The 20,273-nt window shown below is 48.5% G+C and overlaps 1 protein-coding gene across 7 annotated transcripts in view; it reads right to left on the minus strand.

Annotated features, from left to right (window-relative positions):
• Nucleotides 1–20,273, minus strand: part of nkain4 (sodium/potassium transporting ATPase interacting 4) — a 106,804-nt gene that overhangs the window by 29,714 nt on the left and 56,817 nt on the right. For 6 of the 7 annotated variants that reach the window (XR_015117872.1, XM_086213790.1, XM_086213788.1 and 3 more), the window contains exon 5: nt 774–834. Coding sequence is in view for 6 of the 7 variants with exons in the window: in XM_086213790.1 (XP_086069916.1) it covers nt 774–834 (61 nt within the window). In the remaining variant the exon portion in view is untranslated. Of the gene's footprint in view, nt 1–773; nt 835–17,546; nt 18,375–20,273 lie in introns of those variants that run through there. The other variant, XM_086213787.1, reaches the window with a different exon arrangement.

The raw sequence follows: 20,273 nt of genomic DNA on the forward strand, positions 1-20,273 counted from the left end.
AGTTAGTTTGTAAATAACCTGCTCCTTGTTTTGAGGGAAGCCGCATTCAATCTCCTGGCCAGACTTTCCTGAAATATTGCAGTGAATGACATCCTCTGCATGGAGGCTGAGTAGCTCGCGTGTCTCAGTATCTCCCTAGTTGGCCAGCTTCCAAAATGAATTGGCATGGAGACCCCCCCCCCCCCCCACCCAGCCCGTGTCACTCAGTGTGAACACCATAGGCACCCCGGCAATTTGGGGGGTAAAAACAAGGCTTTTGTGGCAGTGTGAAAATGCTGAGAGTGAGATAGACATGAGGAGGAAAGGTGTGTGTTTGTGAACAAGAGCTTGGGTGGGAGGGGTAATCTTGGTGCCTAAGAAACACTCACCCAACCAAGGGACAACACAGCTGGAGCAATAAACAAGGGGTACATTAGAAACAAAAATGACATAAGCAAAAGCTAAAGAACATCAAACAAGGCAAGTAATGGGTTTAACATCATAAAGGACCACACAGAATAGCAAGAAAAGAGGCAAGTGTACACATAAAAGTTAAAGGGAAGTATGGCTTGAGGGGAGAAGGAAGAGGGAGAAAGGGAAAGCTGGGACAGTGAGAGTGTTGGGCAGGAAAGGATGAAGGGGAAGTGAAGAAAGATGTGCCCCTGTTCTCCTCAGCTGGTGTTTTCCATCCTATCTGTCCGAGTGGTCTGAGTGTAGTTTAGTCATTGTTTGAAAGCTTTGATAATGATTTGTGTGTGTGTGTGTGTGTGTAGTGGTGAGGTTAAGCAACTCACAGCTGTCCTCCTCCTCCGTAATAGTGCTGACAACAAAACAGGCATATACAAAGCCGAGGAGCTGTGAACACACAAGCACATTGGCAGAAGTTGGACAGTGCAGAACTGGACACATTCTGTTTATCTGTACATCAATATGATGACATTGTTGAAGTGGTGCATCCTTGAATGGACAGATGGTGGCTGCATATTCTTAGGAATTTACCTGTGAGCTGATGATGCCGCACATAGGCAAAGGTTATCACAAGAACTGAAACATTTTGCTTGCTTGTTTAGTTTCAAGATTGCTGTTTCTCTTTGATCATAACGTTTAAATTCCACTCTTGGTTTGGCAAAACCAGCCATAAGACTTGCAAAGTTTAAAACAATTAAACAAAAATGTAAAAACTAATCAACAAATTAATATAATTAAGGTGTAATGCAATTATGAATCAATGGATGAAATTAGTCAATCAAACAAATAAAAACAGATGTCATGATGATGTGATGAATCCAGAAATATCACACAGATGTACAGATAACCTCAGCGCTCCTGAGATTTTTTTTTTGCATCTTTCATCAAAATGGTGTGTTATTTGTGCCTGCAACTTTACTATTGGTTCAGTTGGTACTGGTATTGGTATTGGTATTGTTGTTGGTATTATTTTTTGTTGCAGCAGGCTGCTGTCTTGCATTAACCCAGATAAAAATGTAACTGTCCACAGCCATGAGAGTCAAGAATTAATTGTAGACAGAAGTATCTTTTACCAATACGTTCTGACATAAGAGCATGATGAGGAAAAAAAAAGAACTTCTGCTCCCAAGAAGCATATTCAGAGTTCTTATTCTGAGCTGAAGGAAATTTGTCAATGTGTTGTATTCTAATATAGGGTAACAGATGTTTGATATTAAAGGAAATAAGTGATATGTATTAAAGTGGTAACTTAAAAAAGTGCTTCAAGAGCAAACTAATATCCAATAGGTATTCTGATTCTAAAAGCCAGCTTCGCACTAATCAGGATATTTAGATAGAAGCTTAAATGTGGACTGAATAAATGAGAAAATAAAAAAGTTGTTGTTGTGGTCGTCATCCTCGACTTATCCGGTTGGTCCGGGTCGCGGGGGCAGCAGCCTCAGCAAGAAAGCCCAGACTGTCCTCTCCCCAGCCACTTCCACCAGCTCTTCCAGGGGAATCCCGAGGCATTTCCGGGCCAGCCAGATATAATCCCTCCAGCGTGTCCTGGGTCGGCCTCGAGGGCATGCCTGGAATACCTCCAGAGGGAGGCGTCCAGAAGGAATCCTCACCAGGTGCCCGAACCACCTCAACTGATTCCTCTCGACATGGAGGAGCAGCAGTTCTACTCTGAGCACCTCCCAAATGACTGAGCTTCTCACCCTATCTCTTAGGGCGAGCCCAGCCACCCTGCAGAGGAAATTCATTTTGGCTGCTTGTATTCGCGGTCTTGTTCTTTTGGTCATTACCCAAAGTTCATGACCATAGGTGAGGATTGGTCCATGGTTCCACGGCTGGGACAAAAACCACACTGCTCCTCCTCAATCTGAGGTTCGACTATCGCCGTGACCCTCCTCTCTATTACCCTGGCGTAGACCTTTCCAGGCAGGCTTGGGAGTGTGATCCCCCGATAGTTGGAACACACCCTCTGGTCCCCTTTCTTAAAGATGGGGACCACCACCCTGGTCTGCTACTCCAAAGGTACTGCCCCCGATGTATACGCAATGTTGCAGAGACATGTCAACCAAGACAGCCCCACAACATCCCGAGCCTTGAGATACCCAGGGCGGATCTCAACCACCCCCGGAGCTCTGCCACCACAGAGTTACTTAACTGCCTTGGCGACTTCTGCCCCGGAGATTGGACGACCCCCAACAAGCACTCCCCAAACTCTGCCTCCTCCATGGAATATGTGTTAGTGGGATTGAGGAGTTTCTCAAAGTATTCCTTCCACCACCTACTTATCTCCCCAGTTGACGTCAGCAGCCTCCTGTCCCCACTGTTAACAGTTTGGGCAAGTTGCCCCCCCGAGGCGACGGAAGGTTTGCCAGAACCTTTTCGGAGCCGACTGATAGTCATTCTCCATGGCCTCACCGAACTCCTCCCACGCATGAGTTTTTGCCTTGGCGACTGCCATGGATGCACACAGCTTGGCCTGCCAGTACCAGTCGGCTGCCTCTGGAGACCCACAGGCCAACCCTCACCTCTGGTGTCCACGGGGATTACCGCCGTGACCGGCCCCAACAGCCGCGTTGACAATGGCAGAGCGGAACATGGCCCATTCGGACTCAATGTCCCCCACAGCCCCCTGGATGTGGTCAAGGCTCTGCCAGAGTTGGGAGTTGAAGATCATTCTGGCAGGTTCTCCGCCAGACATTCCCAGCAAACCCTCACTACTCGTTTGGGCCTGCCGGGTCTGTGCAGGGTCTTCCCCTGCCACCTGATCCAACTCACCACCAGATGGTGATCAGTTGACAGCTCAGCTCCTCTCTTCACCTGAGTGTCCAGAACATGTGGTCGCAGGTCAGATGATATGACTATAAAATCATAGTATCATAGACTTATGACCTAGGATGTCCTGGTGCCACACGCACCGGTGGGCATCCTTATGTTTGAACCTGGTGTTAGTTATGGACAAACTGCGACTTGCACAGAAATCCAATAACTGCAAACTACTCGGGTTCAGGTCAGACCTGCCGTTCCTCCCAATCACGCCCTTCCAGGTCACACTGTCATTGCCCATGGGAGTGTTGAAGTCCCCCAGTGGAACACTTAAGTCCCCAGTTGGGGCACCATCCAGCACCCTTCCCAAGGACTCTGACTACTCTAAACTTCTGATTGGCGCATCAGCGCAGACAACAGTCAACAGTCAGAACCCATTCCGTGTATCAAAGGGTCCTTTCGTCCACTGGAGTAAACCCCAAAGTACAGGCAGAGAGTAGGGAGGCTATCAAAAAGCCCATCCCGGCCCTCCACCTCTCACCCGGAACAACTCCAGTGAAGGAGAGAGTCCAACCCCTCTCAAGGACTTGGGTTCCGGACACAGAGCTATGTGTCGAGGTGAGGCCGACTATATCTAGCTGTTAACACTCAACCTCTTCCACCAGGGGCCTCATGTATCAATACTTGTGTGGATCTCATACTAAAAAACTGCGGTGGCAAGAATCGCGAAAGTTGCGTACGTACAAAAAAATCCAGATGTATCAATATGTGCGAGCGCCGGAATCCACGCACGTTTCCTTGATACATCCCAATCAGCGTGGAACAGAGCGCAGATGTCGGAGTGACTGGGCCCATCCCCGTTACGTCCACCTATAAATAGGAAAATTCATTTAAATAGGGTCTTCGCTGTCGGCACTCACAAAATAATGTCAAAGTAAAAGAGGTTCACGGCGTGCAAGCTGGAGGTGCTGGTAGGAGAGGTGGAGGAGAGACAGCAGATTCTGTTTGGCAGCCTGTCCAGTGGTGTCAGTATCAACAATAAACATTTTGGGTGAGATAAGAAGCATGAGAGGGTGAACGCGGTGGGTTCGGAGCAGTGCACCCCCGCGGAGATGAAAAAAAAGTGGTCGGACCTGTTATTGGCGAAAGTTCCCTTCTCATCACCGGTGTTGTTTATCATCATGTTCATACATCTTAACCACTTGTAATGATGGGAAGAACGAGTCGCTACGCGTGTTTGAAGTTTTATGACGACGGTAGAAAAGTGTTCGCTCCTCCTTTACTGAATGATCAAAGTGATACAAAGCACAGTTTTCCTCACTAAACCTGCACAAGCATCACTACGTCATAAGCTTGCACCACTGCTGGCGCTCTGAAAGATTTCCTTTCTCCATTTCTAATGCATGTCTTCAATTCTAACTTCCTGAACAATGCAAGCTAAATGTATGACTAAATTCAACACTGCGCAATCACTAAATGCAATAACTACAATGATCAACTGGCTTAAATCTAAATTTTAATAACGATATGGAAAATGGCACTAACAGGACGTCAAGGTGGAGGTCAAGTGGTGTACAGCTGCCCTCCGGAGGAGTGCCGGCCAGACAGGTGGGGGTCAAGGAGAGGGGCACCTGACGGAATTTGAGCAGCGGGTGGCAGCAGTCATGGGCAGAATCTCTGTGGGGGGGGGGGGGGGGGGGGGGGTTGTCGCCGCCACCCACGCTGACTCCGAGAGCCTGGAGTGTAAGTGGCAACTCCATTTCTTACACAACATTTCCACATGCTTTGCCACAGACGTAAAGGCAACAAATACACAGAATCAGCCATTTAAATAAACCAATTTGTTTAATCGAAATTGATCCGTCAGCCATGCCACCGACGTGCAGCACCCCCGCTGGCTCCCGCACCAGCCCGTCCGCCGGCTCAGAGTCATCCGCCAGGACCAGCGGCATTTGGGCCAGCCCGTACCCCAGCCCCAGCACAAGCACCAGGCCGAAAAGCGGCAGACGGTCCTCCAGCCCATCTGGACCCAGCGGCACATCCTCCGACCTAACCTGGATCCAGTGGTAGGGTCCTCACACAGGCGGTCCTGCGGTCGCAGGAGGACATAACGGGGATCAATGAACGGCTCGACCGCCAGATAAATGTTCTGGAACGTTTCGTGGACAAAATAAATTAATCTGGCTCCATGAATTGTGTAATCGCTTCTTAGCCATTCACATTGTGGAAATGAAATTCATGCGTGCGAGGACGGCTGTCCAGCCGGGATCAGCGTCCATCCCTCCAGCCTCAGCCTATCGATGATCTGCACATTGATGGAGTGGAAACCCTTACGATGAACGTAAGCGTATTCCTCATGGGACGGCGCTTTTATGGCAACATGAGTGCAGTCATTAGACAATTAGAGAATCTGGCTATTGCTGCAAATTGCGCTTTAATATGGACCTTTTCAACCGCACCGTAAGGGAATTTAATGTACCTGCGGGAGAGGCGGATGATCAGGTCCACCACCCAGGGCATGGCCCGGCTGAGGGTCGACTGGCTCACCCCGGAACCGTCCGCCATCTCCCGCTGCAAGGCTTTTTTTTGCCCAATGTATGTGCGGTTATCAAATAATGTCAGTTACCAAACACCGCCATAGGGTGTCGCCAACGGACCAAAGTGCAGTTAATGCAAGAATCGGCTTTCCGCCAACTTCTACGGCACCTACGGTGTTGGCGTGAAACAGCGCAAGAATCTACAAACTTTTCGCATTGATACATCTGAACGTGAGCACCGATCCTGGCGTACGCAAGTTTTTCTTGCGTAAACTGCGTTGATACATGAGGCCCCAGCGCCGGCTCCTTCCCCGCCAGAGAGGTAACATTCCATGTCCCAAAAGCCAGCTTCCATGCCTGGGGATCAGACAGTCAAGGCCCCCGCCTTGGACTGCTGCCCAAACCACATTGCACTGGACCCTTCCCGTTCCTCCTACGGGTGGTGGGTCCACAGGAGGACGTGTCCATGTTTCCCTTTCGGGTTAGGCCTGGCCGGGCTGGGTACACAAACTCCTTGGTCTCACTTCCATGAGGGGTCCGTTGAAATGTTCTTTGTCTGGCCCTTCCCCTAGGACCAGTCTGCCTTGGGTGACCCTACCAGGGCCAAAATGCCCCAACAGCATAGATACTAGGGTCACTAGGACACACAAACTCCTCCACCACGATAAGGTGACGGTTGCAGGTGGAGTAAAATAAGAAAGTGTGTCAGGAATTGTAATAGGGAAGAAAAACAGAAATTAGTTTCAAGAGAAATTTATCTCAGTGAAGGGATGCATATTTGGATCATAGTGGTGGGTAGAAGCTAGACCCGCACGACATATCTATAAAAATTGATTAATTCGAATTTACAGTTAAGGGGATGTGATTTTATAAAACTTGTTTTTTTTTATTGTTTATTTTACACACGAGCATCAAAAAAATAACTAATTTGGCGCAACACTCTACAGGGGTATGTTCTTAGGGCACACCCAAACATTGTAGTTTCACAGACATGGCAGCCGGAGCTTGTACCAAGGTAAGGTGTTGCTACGTCTGTTCCATTGATTGGTTTGGTTTTCTTGCGTCAGAGTTAGAACAAACAAACTTGCTTTAAGGTCTGTTTAAAAGCTGTTGCAACCAAAGGAAGCAGCACAACAAATTTATTCCAGCACCCAAAATAGAGGCACGCAGCTCAGTGTTTTTTATCATTATTTTGTTAGTTTTATCAAAAATGACACCTTTTAAACATACAAGTTTGAAGGTGTATTGTCGTTGCCAGGCTCAAAATAAGATATAAAAATAAAATATTATTAGAGAAAGCTTTCTAAAAGATCTAAGAGTGTTTACAATGGCGTGGTCTGCCATCTCACCTACAAGCATGTTTTTGGCTTGTCATATTTGTAGTGTACTAGCCCCCTTTTCCTTTATCACATTCCTCAGGATGTCTGGAGTGACCCCCGCCCCCTCATGACACTTAGCTCTTTATGAGAAGTAGAACAATCCTGTCTTGACCTAACAATAATTCACCACTTAAATCAACCAAGAACTTTTGCTTCCCTGTTATCAAGATGGGTACCAGTCTACCAGCCATCGTCTCCTGTTCACCGCAGTGTTGTTTTCGTCATGCTAGTCGAAAACGAAAATGACGACGTCAGACCCCTTTTTTCCATGACAACAATGAGACTAAGACTAATGTCACCATAGCCCTGTAAAGACTAAAATGTGATGAAATTGTATACATTTTCGTCTGATGAGAACGAGACGAGACTAAAATGTTAGAGGGTGGACGATCAAAGTTTCAAAACATGAGTTTTTTTTCCGCCAAGTATAACATGCGTGCAATGTCAATCAAGAGCTCAAACATCAGCATGGAGCCAACTGTAGCTGTTGGTCCTAATGGTCACGCCCCCATCATCAGTACACATGCACTAAAAGCCTCTCTCTCGCACGCACACAAGACAAGTCTGGGCCAATGTTAGGCTAGCCATGTGATGCATTTTCTTTTTTGTATTAAGCCTAAAGTTTAGTGGTTACACCTCCCCCGTGGTGCAGAGACCGCTTCCTAGTGCTACATGCTAAAGCTAGAATGAATGGGACTGCCAGGGGCCCCGCTAATGTTGGCTGGTTTAAACCAGCCCTTCTATTAATTAAGCATGTGTCACGACCCGGCTCACAGATCGTGACATCGAAGGAGGGAAACGCGGAGTCAACGTCACACACAACTAATAATTTATTATTAACAATGCAAAATCAAAACAAGGCAAACCATAACATACAATGGAGTGTGGTTATCAGTAGTGTCAGTGGTGAGTGCGAGTGTGTGCATGAGTGTACAGGGGGTGTATGTGCGCGGTGTGATGGATGCAGAGAACTAAACAAGACATAACTCAAGAAACAACCATCGCTCCGACGTGGGCCAGGAGGAGTGAGCGAGAGCCTGTCGGCCAGGTTGGCCGCCTGCTTTATAGCTGGGAGACGCCCGGGCCCAGGTGCTCCCAATTAGTCAGCAGCTCCGCCCCGTAAAGCTCCAACCTGGGAAGGGAAGGAAGTCACAAATGATGCCACGCCCCCATGCCCATGACCATGGGGACGTGACACCCCCCCCCCACAAAAACGGGGTCCCAAAAGGAACCCCGACAACAGAGCAAAAAACAAAAACAACTAAAGTGCGCGCCCACAAGCCAGCACGTGTGCCACTACAACTGAACACCAAGGAAAGAGAACAAATCCACCGACAGAAGGACCAAGAGAGACCCACATAACCAACCAGCCAGAAGAGAACCACCACCGATTGTTCTGGAAGCTTGACAAATCCCGAACCAACAGCCTTCCCCAGCAACCGGTGCACCTGGGAAGCAAATTAAGAGGCAGGAGGAGGCCAGGAGAGAACAGCAAACAGAACACATGAAGACTCTGGAAAGAATCAGGGAACCCTGGACAACGCGTCTGCCACCACGTTATCCGACCCTTTCACATGCCGAATGTCCAAGCAGTACGACTGCAGGAAGAGGGACCACCTAATCAGGCGCTGGTTTGGACACTGCAGTGAATGAAGGAAAGTCAGGGGGTTATGATCTGTAAAAACAACCAGCGGAGTGCTGCCGCCTACATAAACATCAAAGTGCTTCAAGGCTAAAATCAGAGCTAGCGCCTCCTTCTCAATAACCGAGTAGTTCATTTGGCATGGAGTAAACTTTTTGGAAAAAAAACTGACAGGCCTCTCTACTCCCAGGTCATCAACCTGCATAAGCACAGCTCCTGCTCCGACGTGACTGGCGTCAACAGACAGCTGGAACGGTCGGTCCAGCCGTGGTGCCGCCAGGACTGGAGCCCTGCAAAGGAGTGTTTTAACCTGTTCAAATGCGTTGTGGCAGGCTGGCGTCCAGACATACTTGGCTTTCTCCTTAAGTAGGTCAGTGAGAGGTGCCACCACTGTGGAGAAATTCCTGCAGAAACTTCTATAATAACCCACAAGGCCAAGGAACCGCATCAGCTCCTTCTTTGACGTTGGAACTGAATATTTCGACACAGCCTCAACCTTCGCACCCACCGGACGCACCTCACCCTGCCCAACCACTCTGCCAAGGTAGGTCACAGTTGCCCTTGCAAACTCACACTTTGCAAGATTAACTGTGAGCCTAGCCTCTGCTAACCGGCTGAACAACTCACGGACGCGGCCCATGTGAGCTTCCCAGGTGTCAGAGAACACCACAACATCATCTAAATATACGGCGCATCCCTGCATATCACCCACCACACGGTTCATCAAACGTTGAAATGTAGCTGGAGCGTTCCGCAGCCCAAACGGCATTACCGTGTATGAGTATAAACCTGTTGGAGTGATAAACGCTGCAATCTCCCGTGCTCGCGGGGAAAGGGGAATTTGCCAATAACCCTTCAGGAGGTCAAACTTGCTGACAAACTTTGCCGCGCCAACCTGGTCAACACAGTCATCCATCCTAGGAAGGGGAAAGGAGTCCGGCTTAGTCACGGAGTTCACCTTTCTAAAATCAGAGCAAAAACGCAGGGTGTTATCTGACTTTGGTACGAGCAGGCATGGAGAGGACCAGCTAGATGAGCAAGGCTCTGCAATACTATTCTCCAGCATATACTTAACCTCGTGTTCAAGTCGATTGCGTTTTTCAAGGTTAACCCGATAAAACCTCTGCCGGATCGGTTTGGCATCCCCCACATCAATATCATGCTCGGCCAGGTGAGTGCGGCTAGGAGTGTCGCCAAACAAAGAAGGGAAACCCTGGATCAGCTGGGTTAGCTCTATCTGGCGTGACTTAGGCAAGTGTGCCAGCAGCCCCCCTAGGTTGCAGAGGGTCTCAGAATTTCTCAATCGGCTGTGCATTAGAGCTTCATCTATGACATCAGTCTCCGCGTTCCCCTCAACTAACGGCCCGAGAGGAGGCACCCCCGACACGGGACCAACCACGCAAACTGACCGCACCACTGGACCCAATCCTGCCACCACTGGGACCGCCCCAGAGTCACGCGCATGGTAGGGCTTCAACAGGTTGACATGGCACAGTTCGGTTGGCCTGCGGCGCTGCGGTGTTGAAATTATATAGTTCTGGTCAGAGATCTTCTTAAGCACCGTATGTGGGCCGGAGAATTTTGCCTGAAATGGAGAAGAAACCAAAGGAAGAAGGGCCAAAACCTGATCACCCGGGGTTAAGACGCGACGCTCTGTCAGACGATCATACAGACCCTTCATCTTACCCTGGGCCGAGGCCAACTTACTTCTTGCCAGCTCACCAGCAGCATACAGCCTGTGTCTGAACCCATTCACATAATCAAGCAAGTTGTCCGGCGGCTCAGAGTCCCTCCAGCCACTAGACACCGCAGCCAACGGGCCCCTCACCGTGTGCGAGAAAACCAGTTCGTTTGGACTGAACCCAGTACTCTCCTGCGTGGCCTCTCTCGCCGCCAGCATCAACCATGGCAGACCGTCCTCCCAGTCCCTACCCAGCTCTGTGCAATAGGCACGTAGGGCTGACTTCAGCGTCTGATGGAAGCGCTCCAAAGCCCCCTGACTTTGAGCATGGTAGGCAGAGCTCTGATTATGTTGTATTCGGAGCTGCTTTAAAACCTGAGAAAACAGGCGAGACGAGAAATTAGAACCCTGATCCGACTGCACAACCCTTGGGATACCAAACACGGAGATGAACTGGGAAAGGGCCCGAACAACAGCCCGGGTCGTAATTGTACGCAGAGGATAAGCGGCTGGGTAACGGGTACTCTGACACATGACCGTCAAAAGGTATGCTGCCCCCGACTTTGAGCGTGGCAGGGGGCCCACACAATCCACTAGTAGATGTTCAAAGGGCTGACTGATGGCTGGGATGGGACATAATGGCACTGGTTTTAAAACCTGATTTGGCTTATCAGTCAACTGACAGGTATGACAGGTCTTTACAAAAGCAGCCACATCCTTCTTCAACCGAGGCCAGAAGAAATGTCTCAGTAACCTGTCGTATGTTTTCCTTACCCCGGCGTGACCTGACTCGTCATGGGCTACCTTCAGCACCGACTACCTGAGAGTCACCGGCACCACAATCTGCCACACAGGGTCGCCTGGTGAACTCCCATCATGCCGCATCCACTTCCTGACCAGCAGTGAATCCTCCAAGAAATACCCACACACACAGTCATCGCACTCACTCGTGGGCCGGACCTTCACAAATAAACCCGTCAAGGACAGGTCCCCCTGCTGCTGTGCCACCAAATCACTCCGCGTTACTGACCCTGGAAAATCAGCCAAAGGAATAGCGAACTTTTCAGAAATTTCTGCCCCATCCACCTGGCCACCAGTGCTAGCCTTGGCCATGGCTCGTGTCACCGCACAGGCGGAAAAGACATCTGGGAAGTCACGCTCCACATTATCAGGTGTTGACCTCAGCAGCGGCACGGACGCCACGACCGGTGGGGGAATGTCAGGCCACACCTGGGCGCCAACCAAATTGTTCCCCAGGACAACAGACACCCCTGGGATCGGCAATGCCGGTCGCACGGCCAATTCAGCAAAGCCCTGGAACAGGTCACACTCCAACCACACCTTGTGCAGTGGAACCCACAACACATTGAGGTCCATCCCCCTAACAGGTACAGAACAACCTGTATCCGTCTCCTCTGAGAGTGGCAGAACCCCAGCCTGAATGAATGAGTCAACCGCCCCCGTGTCTCTCAACACCCGCACTGAAGTTTTGTGGTCACTCTCTGACAGTGAAACAAAACCGTCACCAATGAATGGTTTGTAAGCTGCCAACTCAGGGGGGTAAGAACACGCCTCCCGCAGGGAAACATTGGGCATCGCTCTAGGTGCTGGTGAAACTGGCACAGCAAGGCCAGCCCCCTTCGGCTTACCCAACACAGCAGTCTTAGGTCTGCCATGAAGCACCGGACAGTCCTGCTTCCAATGTCCCTGTTTTCGGCAGTAATGGCAGGTTGTTTCTCTTTCACCGCCACTGCTCACACGCTTACCAGGGCCAGCAACCGGCAGAGTTTTATCTCGTTGACAAAAATAATTTGCACCATCGGCACCACCCCAATTACCTTGACCCCCCAGCGGGAACTCACCAAACCCGCACCTGTGGGTTAGCACATAATCATCCGCCAGAGCGGCAGCCTCTGCCGCAGTCTCTGCCTTCTGTTCACTGATATATGTCGCAACCCGCGTAGGAACAGAGCTTTTTAATTGCTCCAAGACCACCAGGTTACACAACCCGTCAAAGTCACTCACGTTGGAAGCGGAGCACCAGCGGTTAAAATGACACGTCAACTCACGTGCAAACTCCAAGTGACTTTGCTTAACCCCGCGCTTCCAAGATCTGAACCGCAGCCGGTAAGCCTCGGGAACCAGTTCGTAGGCTTTGAGGACTGCCGACTTCACCGATGCGTAACTACGGGAGTCCGCGTCACTCAGCGATGAATATGCCTCCTGGGCTCTTCCCGTTAACACACACTGCAGCATCAGCGTGCGCGCGGAATCGGGCCAGTTGCGCGCCTCAGCCACCCGCTCAAAAAGCGAAAAGAAAAGCTCCGGATCATGCTCCGAAAATTTTGGCAAAAGCCGCAGGTTGCTCAGCACGTCAAAATCATCCGGAGACTCGAAAAGGTAACCGGACGTCCTAGGGCTAGCCTCGGCGGCACGGAGCTTACCCTCGCCAACCAGCGCCAGTCTCACCCGCTCAACCTCCAGCCGGGCCTGCTCGCCCTGCTGGCGCAACCTCTCCTTTTCGAGCTTGAACTTCTCCTGTTCTAACTGCAGTAGGAGAAGTTCCTTCTGCTGCTCGTACGATAAACTCGACGCCGACGGGTTCAACGGCGACTCAACTTCCGGCAGAACACCCTTGTCCTGCAAACTCGCTCTTAACACGGCCTTCACTCGCTGTTTCTGGCCCCGATCATCAACTTCTACATCATAATGCTCAGCAATCCTACACAGCTGCTCCTTGGTGAACAAATCAAGCAAGTCCCCCGAGGGGCAAGCAAAAAAGTCGTCCACTGACGCCATCTTACTGCGAACCTAAGAACGAAGCGCACAAGTGAAGCCCCAACCGGTGCACTGACTGCCGCAGCGCAAGTGAGCAAGCGAATCCCACTAGCTCACTGCCTAGCCGTGTCTACCTACCTAACTCAACCCTGGTCTTCGTGCAGGTACAGGTGGCGGGTAATTACGCACAGTAAACCAGCGGACGAGTAGAGCAACCAGAAACTGGCGACCCACTCGGATGTAGCTCTAACCACTTACTCCACAACACTAAAAGAAAACAACAACCAGGCGAAACCCAAAGGAGCAACGCCTCTTTACCTGGCAGGGGAACACTCGCTCTCCACAAAAGCGCACACAGCCAACACCAGGAACATTCACTTACCTATAGCCGAGCCGTCATGCCCGCGAACAGGACTCCGCGCCCTCCAACACGACGCGGCCACAGCTGGCACTGCGGCCACCGTAGCTCCAGCGACGTCACAAGTGAAACGCACCCGGAAGAGCGCCGAACACTGCCCGACCACCAGGCAGGACAGACAGACGAGCCACAACCAACAAAACTACAAGGATCCCGGACGAGCCCCCATATGTCACGACCCGGCTCACAGATCGTGACATCGAAGGAGGGAAACGCGGAGTCAACGTCACACACAACTAATAATTTATTATTAACAATGCAAAATCAAAACAAGGCAAACCATAACATACAATGGAGTGTGGTTATCAGTAGTGTCAGTGGTGAGTGCGAGTGTGTGCATGAGTGTACAGGGGGTGTATGTGCGCGGTGTGATGGATGCAGAGAACTAAACAAGACATAACTCAAGAAACAACCATCGCTCCGACGTAGGCCAGGAGGAGTGAGCGAGAGCCTGTCGGCCAGGTTGGCCGCCTGCTTTATAGCTGGGAGACGCCCGGGCCCAGGTGCTCCCAATTAGTCAGCAGCTCCGCCCCGTAAAGCTCCAACCTGGGAAGGGAAGGAAGTCACAAATGATGCCACGCCCCCATGCCCATGACCATGGGGACGTGACACATGTTATGAGTCATCAAATTGCAATATATTTGATTATACTGTTGCCACAATTACCGGTATATCTTTCATACTGTGCCTTAAACTGCTACTGCTGTGAGCACAATCATATCTTGAATTATACGTAACATTAAGTCTGTCTTTATCTGTAGGCATTTACAGGAGGTCTAGTGTGTATTACTAGTATAGTATTAAATGTATTTAATACTATACTAGTAATACCTCCTTAAAAGTGTCGTTTGCAGCGTCAACAAAATATGACGAGGACTCTCGAGAACAACGGAATAAGGAAATGGGTGGTGGCCATAAATTGCTTTATGGATCGGTCGGACGGGGCTTCCTGCTGCCATTGTTGAGGATGAGGAATTCATCCTCATGATAGAGATGTTTGACAAAAGACTGACCATCCCCAAAAGATCTAAAGTGAACAATTTAATTGAGAAAGTATACAATGATGAAAAACTAAAATTCAGAGAGCAACTTGCCACAGCACGAAGAATCACCATTGGCCTGGACATATAGTCCAAAGAAGGTCTCACAGCCTCGTTTCTTGCAATAAGTGCCTGCTACTATTGCCCAGAGGACAAAAAAGCACGTCACATATTATTAACTCTTACCCAGCTTACTCACCCACACACTGCAGAGAGTATAAAAATGTGTGTTGACCAATGCACAGGGGAATACCGCAAGACAAAATACTGACAGCCATAACTGAAAACGGAAGCAACATGGTTACAGTATTCAAATCTGTACAGGATGTTGAGGAGACCAGCACGGAGGAGAACTCCCAAGACAGCGACACTGAAGACCCTGTGCTGGCTGCTGACGAACAGAGGTAAATTATTTCAGTTTAGCAGTCAGTCACATGTTTAGATGTGTTTTTTTCTCTCCACAGTCAGCTATGATTGGTTATATTCACTTTTGGAAATGAATGTGTGCATACTATGTGTGTACATACGGTAGATTGTTGTATTACATGGTGTTTCTTGTGATAATTGTAATGAATTTACTATAGAAGAGTAATTATTTCTTTTGCTGTGTTCTTGTCTTTTCTATCAAGGTATGGAGCCATGGTGAGGACCCTTTGTGTTGTACACACACTGAAGCTTGTGGTGAACATGATCTAACAAGAAGCAAGTGTCAATCGACTTCTGGATAAAGTCCGAGTGCTGGTCAAACTCTTTCGCAAGTCATCAGTGGCAACAGAGCAGCTGCTTAAGGAGTGCCAACTAACTCTTATCAAAGACTGCCCCACTAGATGGTCCAGCACATACCTGATGATTTCCTGGCTTCTCCAAGTCAAGGACTCTGTTGTTAAGGTTGCTGATGGGATGACCTGGGACTGTCTACTGCCAAGCGAGTGGCAAAAGCTGACTGCTGTCAAACAATTGCTCCTCCCCTTCGCTGAGCATACACAGATGCTCCAGACCGACACACAGTCTTTGTCACTTGTGATTCCTGCCCTTCTGGACCTGCAAGCTCACCTGTCTGACTTCCTCCATGCCCAGGGTTGTACCTTCAAGGACCTAGGGTCCTTGGCAATAAAGATGAAGGCAAACATAGACCAGCGGTTCAGCTGCTTTCTTGACAAGGCAAGCTCAAAATTCTCACCCCTTGCTGCTGCTGCATGCTTCCATGACCCGACAATGAACACAGAAGCACTTCTTACAAATGATGACAAACAAATTCAGGAGATTTTAAGCGAAGCACAAGATTACATTGTTCAGTTGGTGCCACCAGTAATACGAGAGGAGGAGGTTGAGGAGGAATCAGTGAAGGGAGAAGAAGGAACAGCAGAGGAACTCGCACCAGAGAGAAAGCGGTCCAGATTCAAATATTTGTCAGAAACGAACCAGCCATCTAGGTCTAGCTGCCCAAAGCCGTCTGTCAGGCAGGAAATGAATAAGTTCAAGCAGCAGCTGTCACAGCCCTTAACAGAAGAAGAGACTGCCCTAAGTGCCATTGACTTTTGGGTTGCACAGTCATATTATTCTTATCCACTCCTGAAACCGATTGCCTTAGATCTTCTGGTCATGCCTGCATCTCAAGCATTTGCTGAGAGAGTCTTCAGCGTTACAGGTGACCTCAGTCATGGCCATCGTAACACAGCCAGAGTCATTTTAGAGAGAAGCGCTTTCCTCAAATTGAACCGGTAGGCTACCTAACGGCAAGTCACTTCTGGAGTAGTGTCATAGTACAGGTCCTAGTGGGCTTCCATGTTGCTTCTGTTTGGTTGCCATAAATAGTTGTTTTATATATGCAGAGCAAGAAATTTTGTTTTGATGTTTACATGTTTGTAAAGCCATTCATGGCCATGTTGATATTTTCCCATCCTACTTTATATGGAAGTCAAGTGTGGTTTTATTTTTTGTTTCATCATATTTTATTGTGATTCACCATGATACAATACTCTTATTGTGTGCCAGTATGTTGTCTGCATCTGCAACAAAATAATAAAAATAAAGGGTAGAGAAAGAAAAAGAGGGGTAAAAACTCATCCTTTGAAAGTTGGATCAGTTTCAGTGTGCTTCATTCTAATACCTGTATTGGCCTACTAAGTACATACACATATATCTTTTATTTATAGATATCTTTGATTTTTGACTAAAACCTTTTTGAGTTTTCGTTGACTAAAACTAGACTAAAACCTTTTTGAGTTTTCGTTGACTAAAACTAGACTAAAACCTTTTTGAGTTTTCGTCGACTAAAACTAGACTAAAACTATCAAGGATAGAAATGACTAAAATGTGACTAAAACTAAGAAGCATTTAGTCCAAAAGACTAAGACTAAAATTAAATCTAAAATGCCTGCCAAAAACAACACTGGTTCACCCTGACCCAGGAACTCATAATTCCAGTCAGGAGGGTTAGAAAAAGGGGGTTTCTCACCTCTCTGCAACCCCTACCCCCGCAGGAGGCCATAAACATTCGTCTGGCGGGAAAACCCAAGACCACTACATTAAAGAAGCATTGCCAGATTAAAATAAGACTGTAATCTCTCTCTGGATGTCTGTGTGTTTGAACATTCCAGAGTTCTAACTGTTCAAGTCAGTAAGGATGTTTGTGTGGTTGAAGGGTACTGTGTCCCTGTTAAATGAAGCTCTGTGTATTTAGTAATGTTGCCTCGTAACTGAAACCTCTTTTCACAGAATCCCTCACTTAACACACACCCACACACACACCTAAAAACACTCACATAGTTGCGCGCACACACACACATATATATATATATATATATATATATATATATATATATATATATATGTATTTTTAGCAATAGGTATACAAGGTATAACAATATACTGTAGTACTTTAAAGAACAGTAGTGCAAATATCAATATTGTCCAGAGAACACTTTACACAAGAACACTTTATTAGAAGGAAAAAGAGGCAGTTGAGCAATTACAGGTACTTTAATGAAGAACAGTAGTGCAATTATCAAGATTGTCCACAGAACACTGTACCCAAGAACACTTTACGGTAAGAAAAAGAGAGAGTTGTGCAATTATTAGTAATAAAAAAGGAGAAAGAAAAACTACAGTACAAAATATCAAGTTAACAAAAAGTGCATACCATACAAAACAGGAACAAAAATAGGCCTTCTGTAGGACTTTCAATGCCACTTATCATGTAAAACCGAACATACCGGTACTGGTAAAACACAAAAGTAACAATGCCACTCATCATCCTCTGTAAACTCTGAATACCGTTGAAAATAAAAATAAACAATTACCATATAGCAGCAATAATAGGCCTGACCTACTGTAACAATAAATGCACTCATCTTCCTCCGTAAAACTGAACAACAAAAAACAACACAGCAGCCATAATGATCCCACAAGACTTAAAACTCAGCGCCACTCGTCCTCCTCGCCTCCCACCTCCTCTTCCTCACTCTTGCCCTTTCCCTCCCCTCCTTCCCCCTCATCATCCTCGTCGTCAATCACAAGTTTGTTTTAGAACTCCTGTTCCTCATCGCTCTCATGCTCTTCCTCAAAAGCCTCATCAGCCTCCCCCCAGCCCTCACAAGCAGCTCCCTGCCTGCCTGGCATGGCTGCCCCTCCTTGAAGCAATGAATGAGGTGGTCCTCACTCCCATCAGCTGCTATAGTCAGCCCAAACACCTTAGAGGATAAAGAAGAAAAAAAAAGAAAAAATCAGCCAGTGTGTGCATACACCTCTCTGTCTCTCTCTCTCACTAGCACTCTCAGTCTCACTCTCTCACACACACGCAAACACACGCACAAATGGTGCTTTTTTTTTTCCTAGCTTAAATGAGTTGATCACAGTGTCCTGATCCAGGCCATTCCAGGCTTTTAAGATCAGTAGGCGGCGAGAAGAAGCTCTCAGGTTCCCTGACTTGGTGTAGGTCTTGTCAGTGTCACCTGCCATCCAGGTGTCGTAGGAGTCACAGAGGTGGGCTTTGAAGGGCGCATTCCACACTACGTTGGGGGCCTGAATGTACTTGGTACAGCCTACAGGTATCACAGCCAGTATTACTATCACCATACCCCTCTTCAGCTCTGCCTTGGTGGCCACGCTGATATGACAGCGGTATGCGTCCCATGCGAGCAACCTTGCTCCATAGTGAAATTTCCCCACCATCCTCTGGAGTCATTCCTTCATCAGGCCGTCGTTGAACCACCCATTCTTGGAGGAAGTTATCCCGGCACCAGGGATGTTCTGCATCGCTTTTACATCGCGGACGGCCCCCTTGAAAACAACGAAAGGCTTCAGTTTTGTCCCGTCAGCTTTGGCTGCCAGGGTTACCGTTATGCGAGCTTTCTCGTGGCTGGTTGTCTTAAGCGAGACGGAGCGGGCGCCTCTTGCATCAACTGTACTGTCACCCACCATGTCAAACCAGACAGCTGTTTCGTCCATGGCGATGATATTCTTCGCGGTGATCTTCTTGCTCTGTATCTGCCGGCCGCAGTAGATGACGAAGTTTACAGTCTTATCAATAGGAGCATCTTCATGAGCAACAGTTGTTTTCCTCCTAAGAGAAAAGTTGTTGCACGGGAGGAATCTGAAAAGCCAGCCGACACTCGCCTCGAACGCCCCCATCTCTCTTATCATCCACCACAGCGTACATCTCCTTGGCCTTAACTTGAATAATTTTTTTGGGAAACTCTGAGGTTCCGTCCACGCATTTGGTGAATCCACTGGCACAGTTTAGCTTCCAGCTCCTCACTCACTTTCTTCCTCCCTCCACCTGACAAATGAGCACGCTTGCCATCTGAGTCAGCCTGAAAACTCATTTCACTTTTTTGTTTCTTCCATTCTCTAATGCGCTTGGGATCCACGTGAAACTGGCTGGCGGCTGCTTCTCTGGAGTGCTGCTCAGCATATTTCACCACCGCTAGCGCTTAAATCAAATCTTCTTTTTTTCCTCACTCTTACGTTGGCATTTTCATCAAACTCCTGGCCATTATTCTCCCAATTCTCCACCAAGTTCCCTTCATCCACCGGTCGTTCGCTTTCATCCGCCATGCTTCTTGGTACTCGTGCTGTTTCTGTTTGGGGCGTGACAACTTGAGGCCCGTATACTTTGACTTCCACGACAGTCTCATGCGGCCAAAATAGCAGATCTACACATTTGGTTTTGGACCCGCGTTTGCTCGGCATTAGGGCACATTCAAGCTTCCAGAGGACCCGGGTCTGAACTCCCACTGTGAGGGCTGCGTGCCCGTGTTTTTGTCTCGCACGTCATTGCGCTGACTCACGTCATCATTTCACGTAAACGTGCGGAGGAACACTGTGAGGTAAACAAATGATAACGTGGACATCGCTGAATCGAACGTTGGCATTGTCGTTACGTGCATTGCAATATTGTCTCTTTTGCAAAGCATACAAACTCGGCGAAGATTGGAAAATGTCAGAGCGCCTTTTTTACACTGCAGCCGAGCCGAGCCGCTAAACACCCAGGTCGCTTGGCGAGTCGGTCGACGCGGGTCGAAATGCTGAGTCAACCCTTTCAGAGTGCCCAAAAACCCGTGTTGACCGTTTTTGGTGCAGTGTGAAAG

The sequence above is a fragment of the Aulostomus chinensis genome, chromosome 9 (assembly GCF_037954235.1).
Source record: "Aulostomus chinensis isolate RoL2024-O1b breed Wild chromosome 9, RoL_Achi_v1.0, whole genome shotgun sequence".
Taxonomy (NCBI): domain Eukaryota; kingdom Metazoa; phylum Chordata; class Actinopteri; order Syngnathiformes; family Aulostomidae; genus Aulostomus; species Aulostomus chinensis.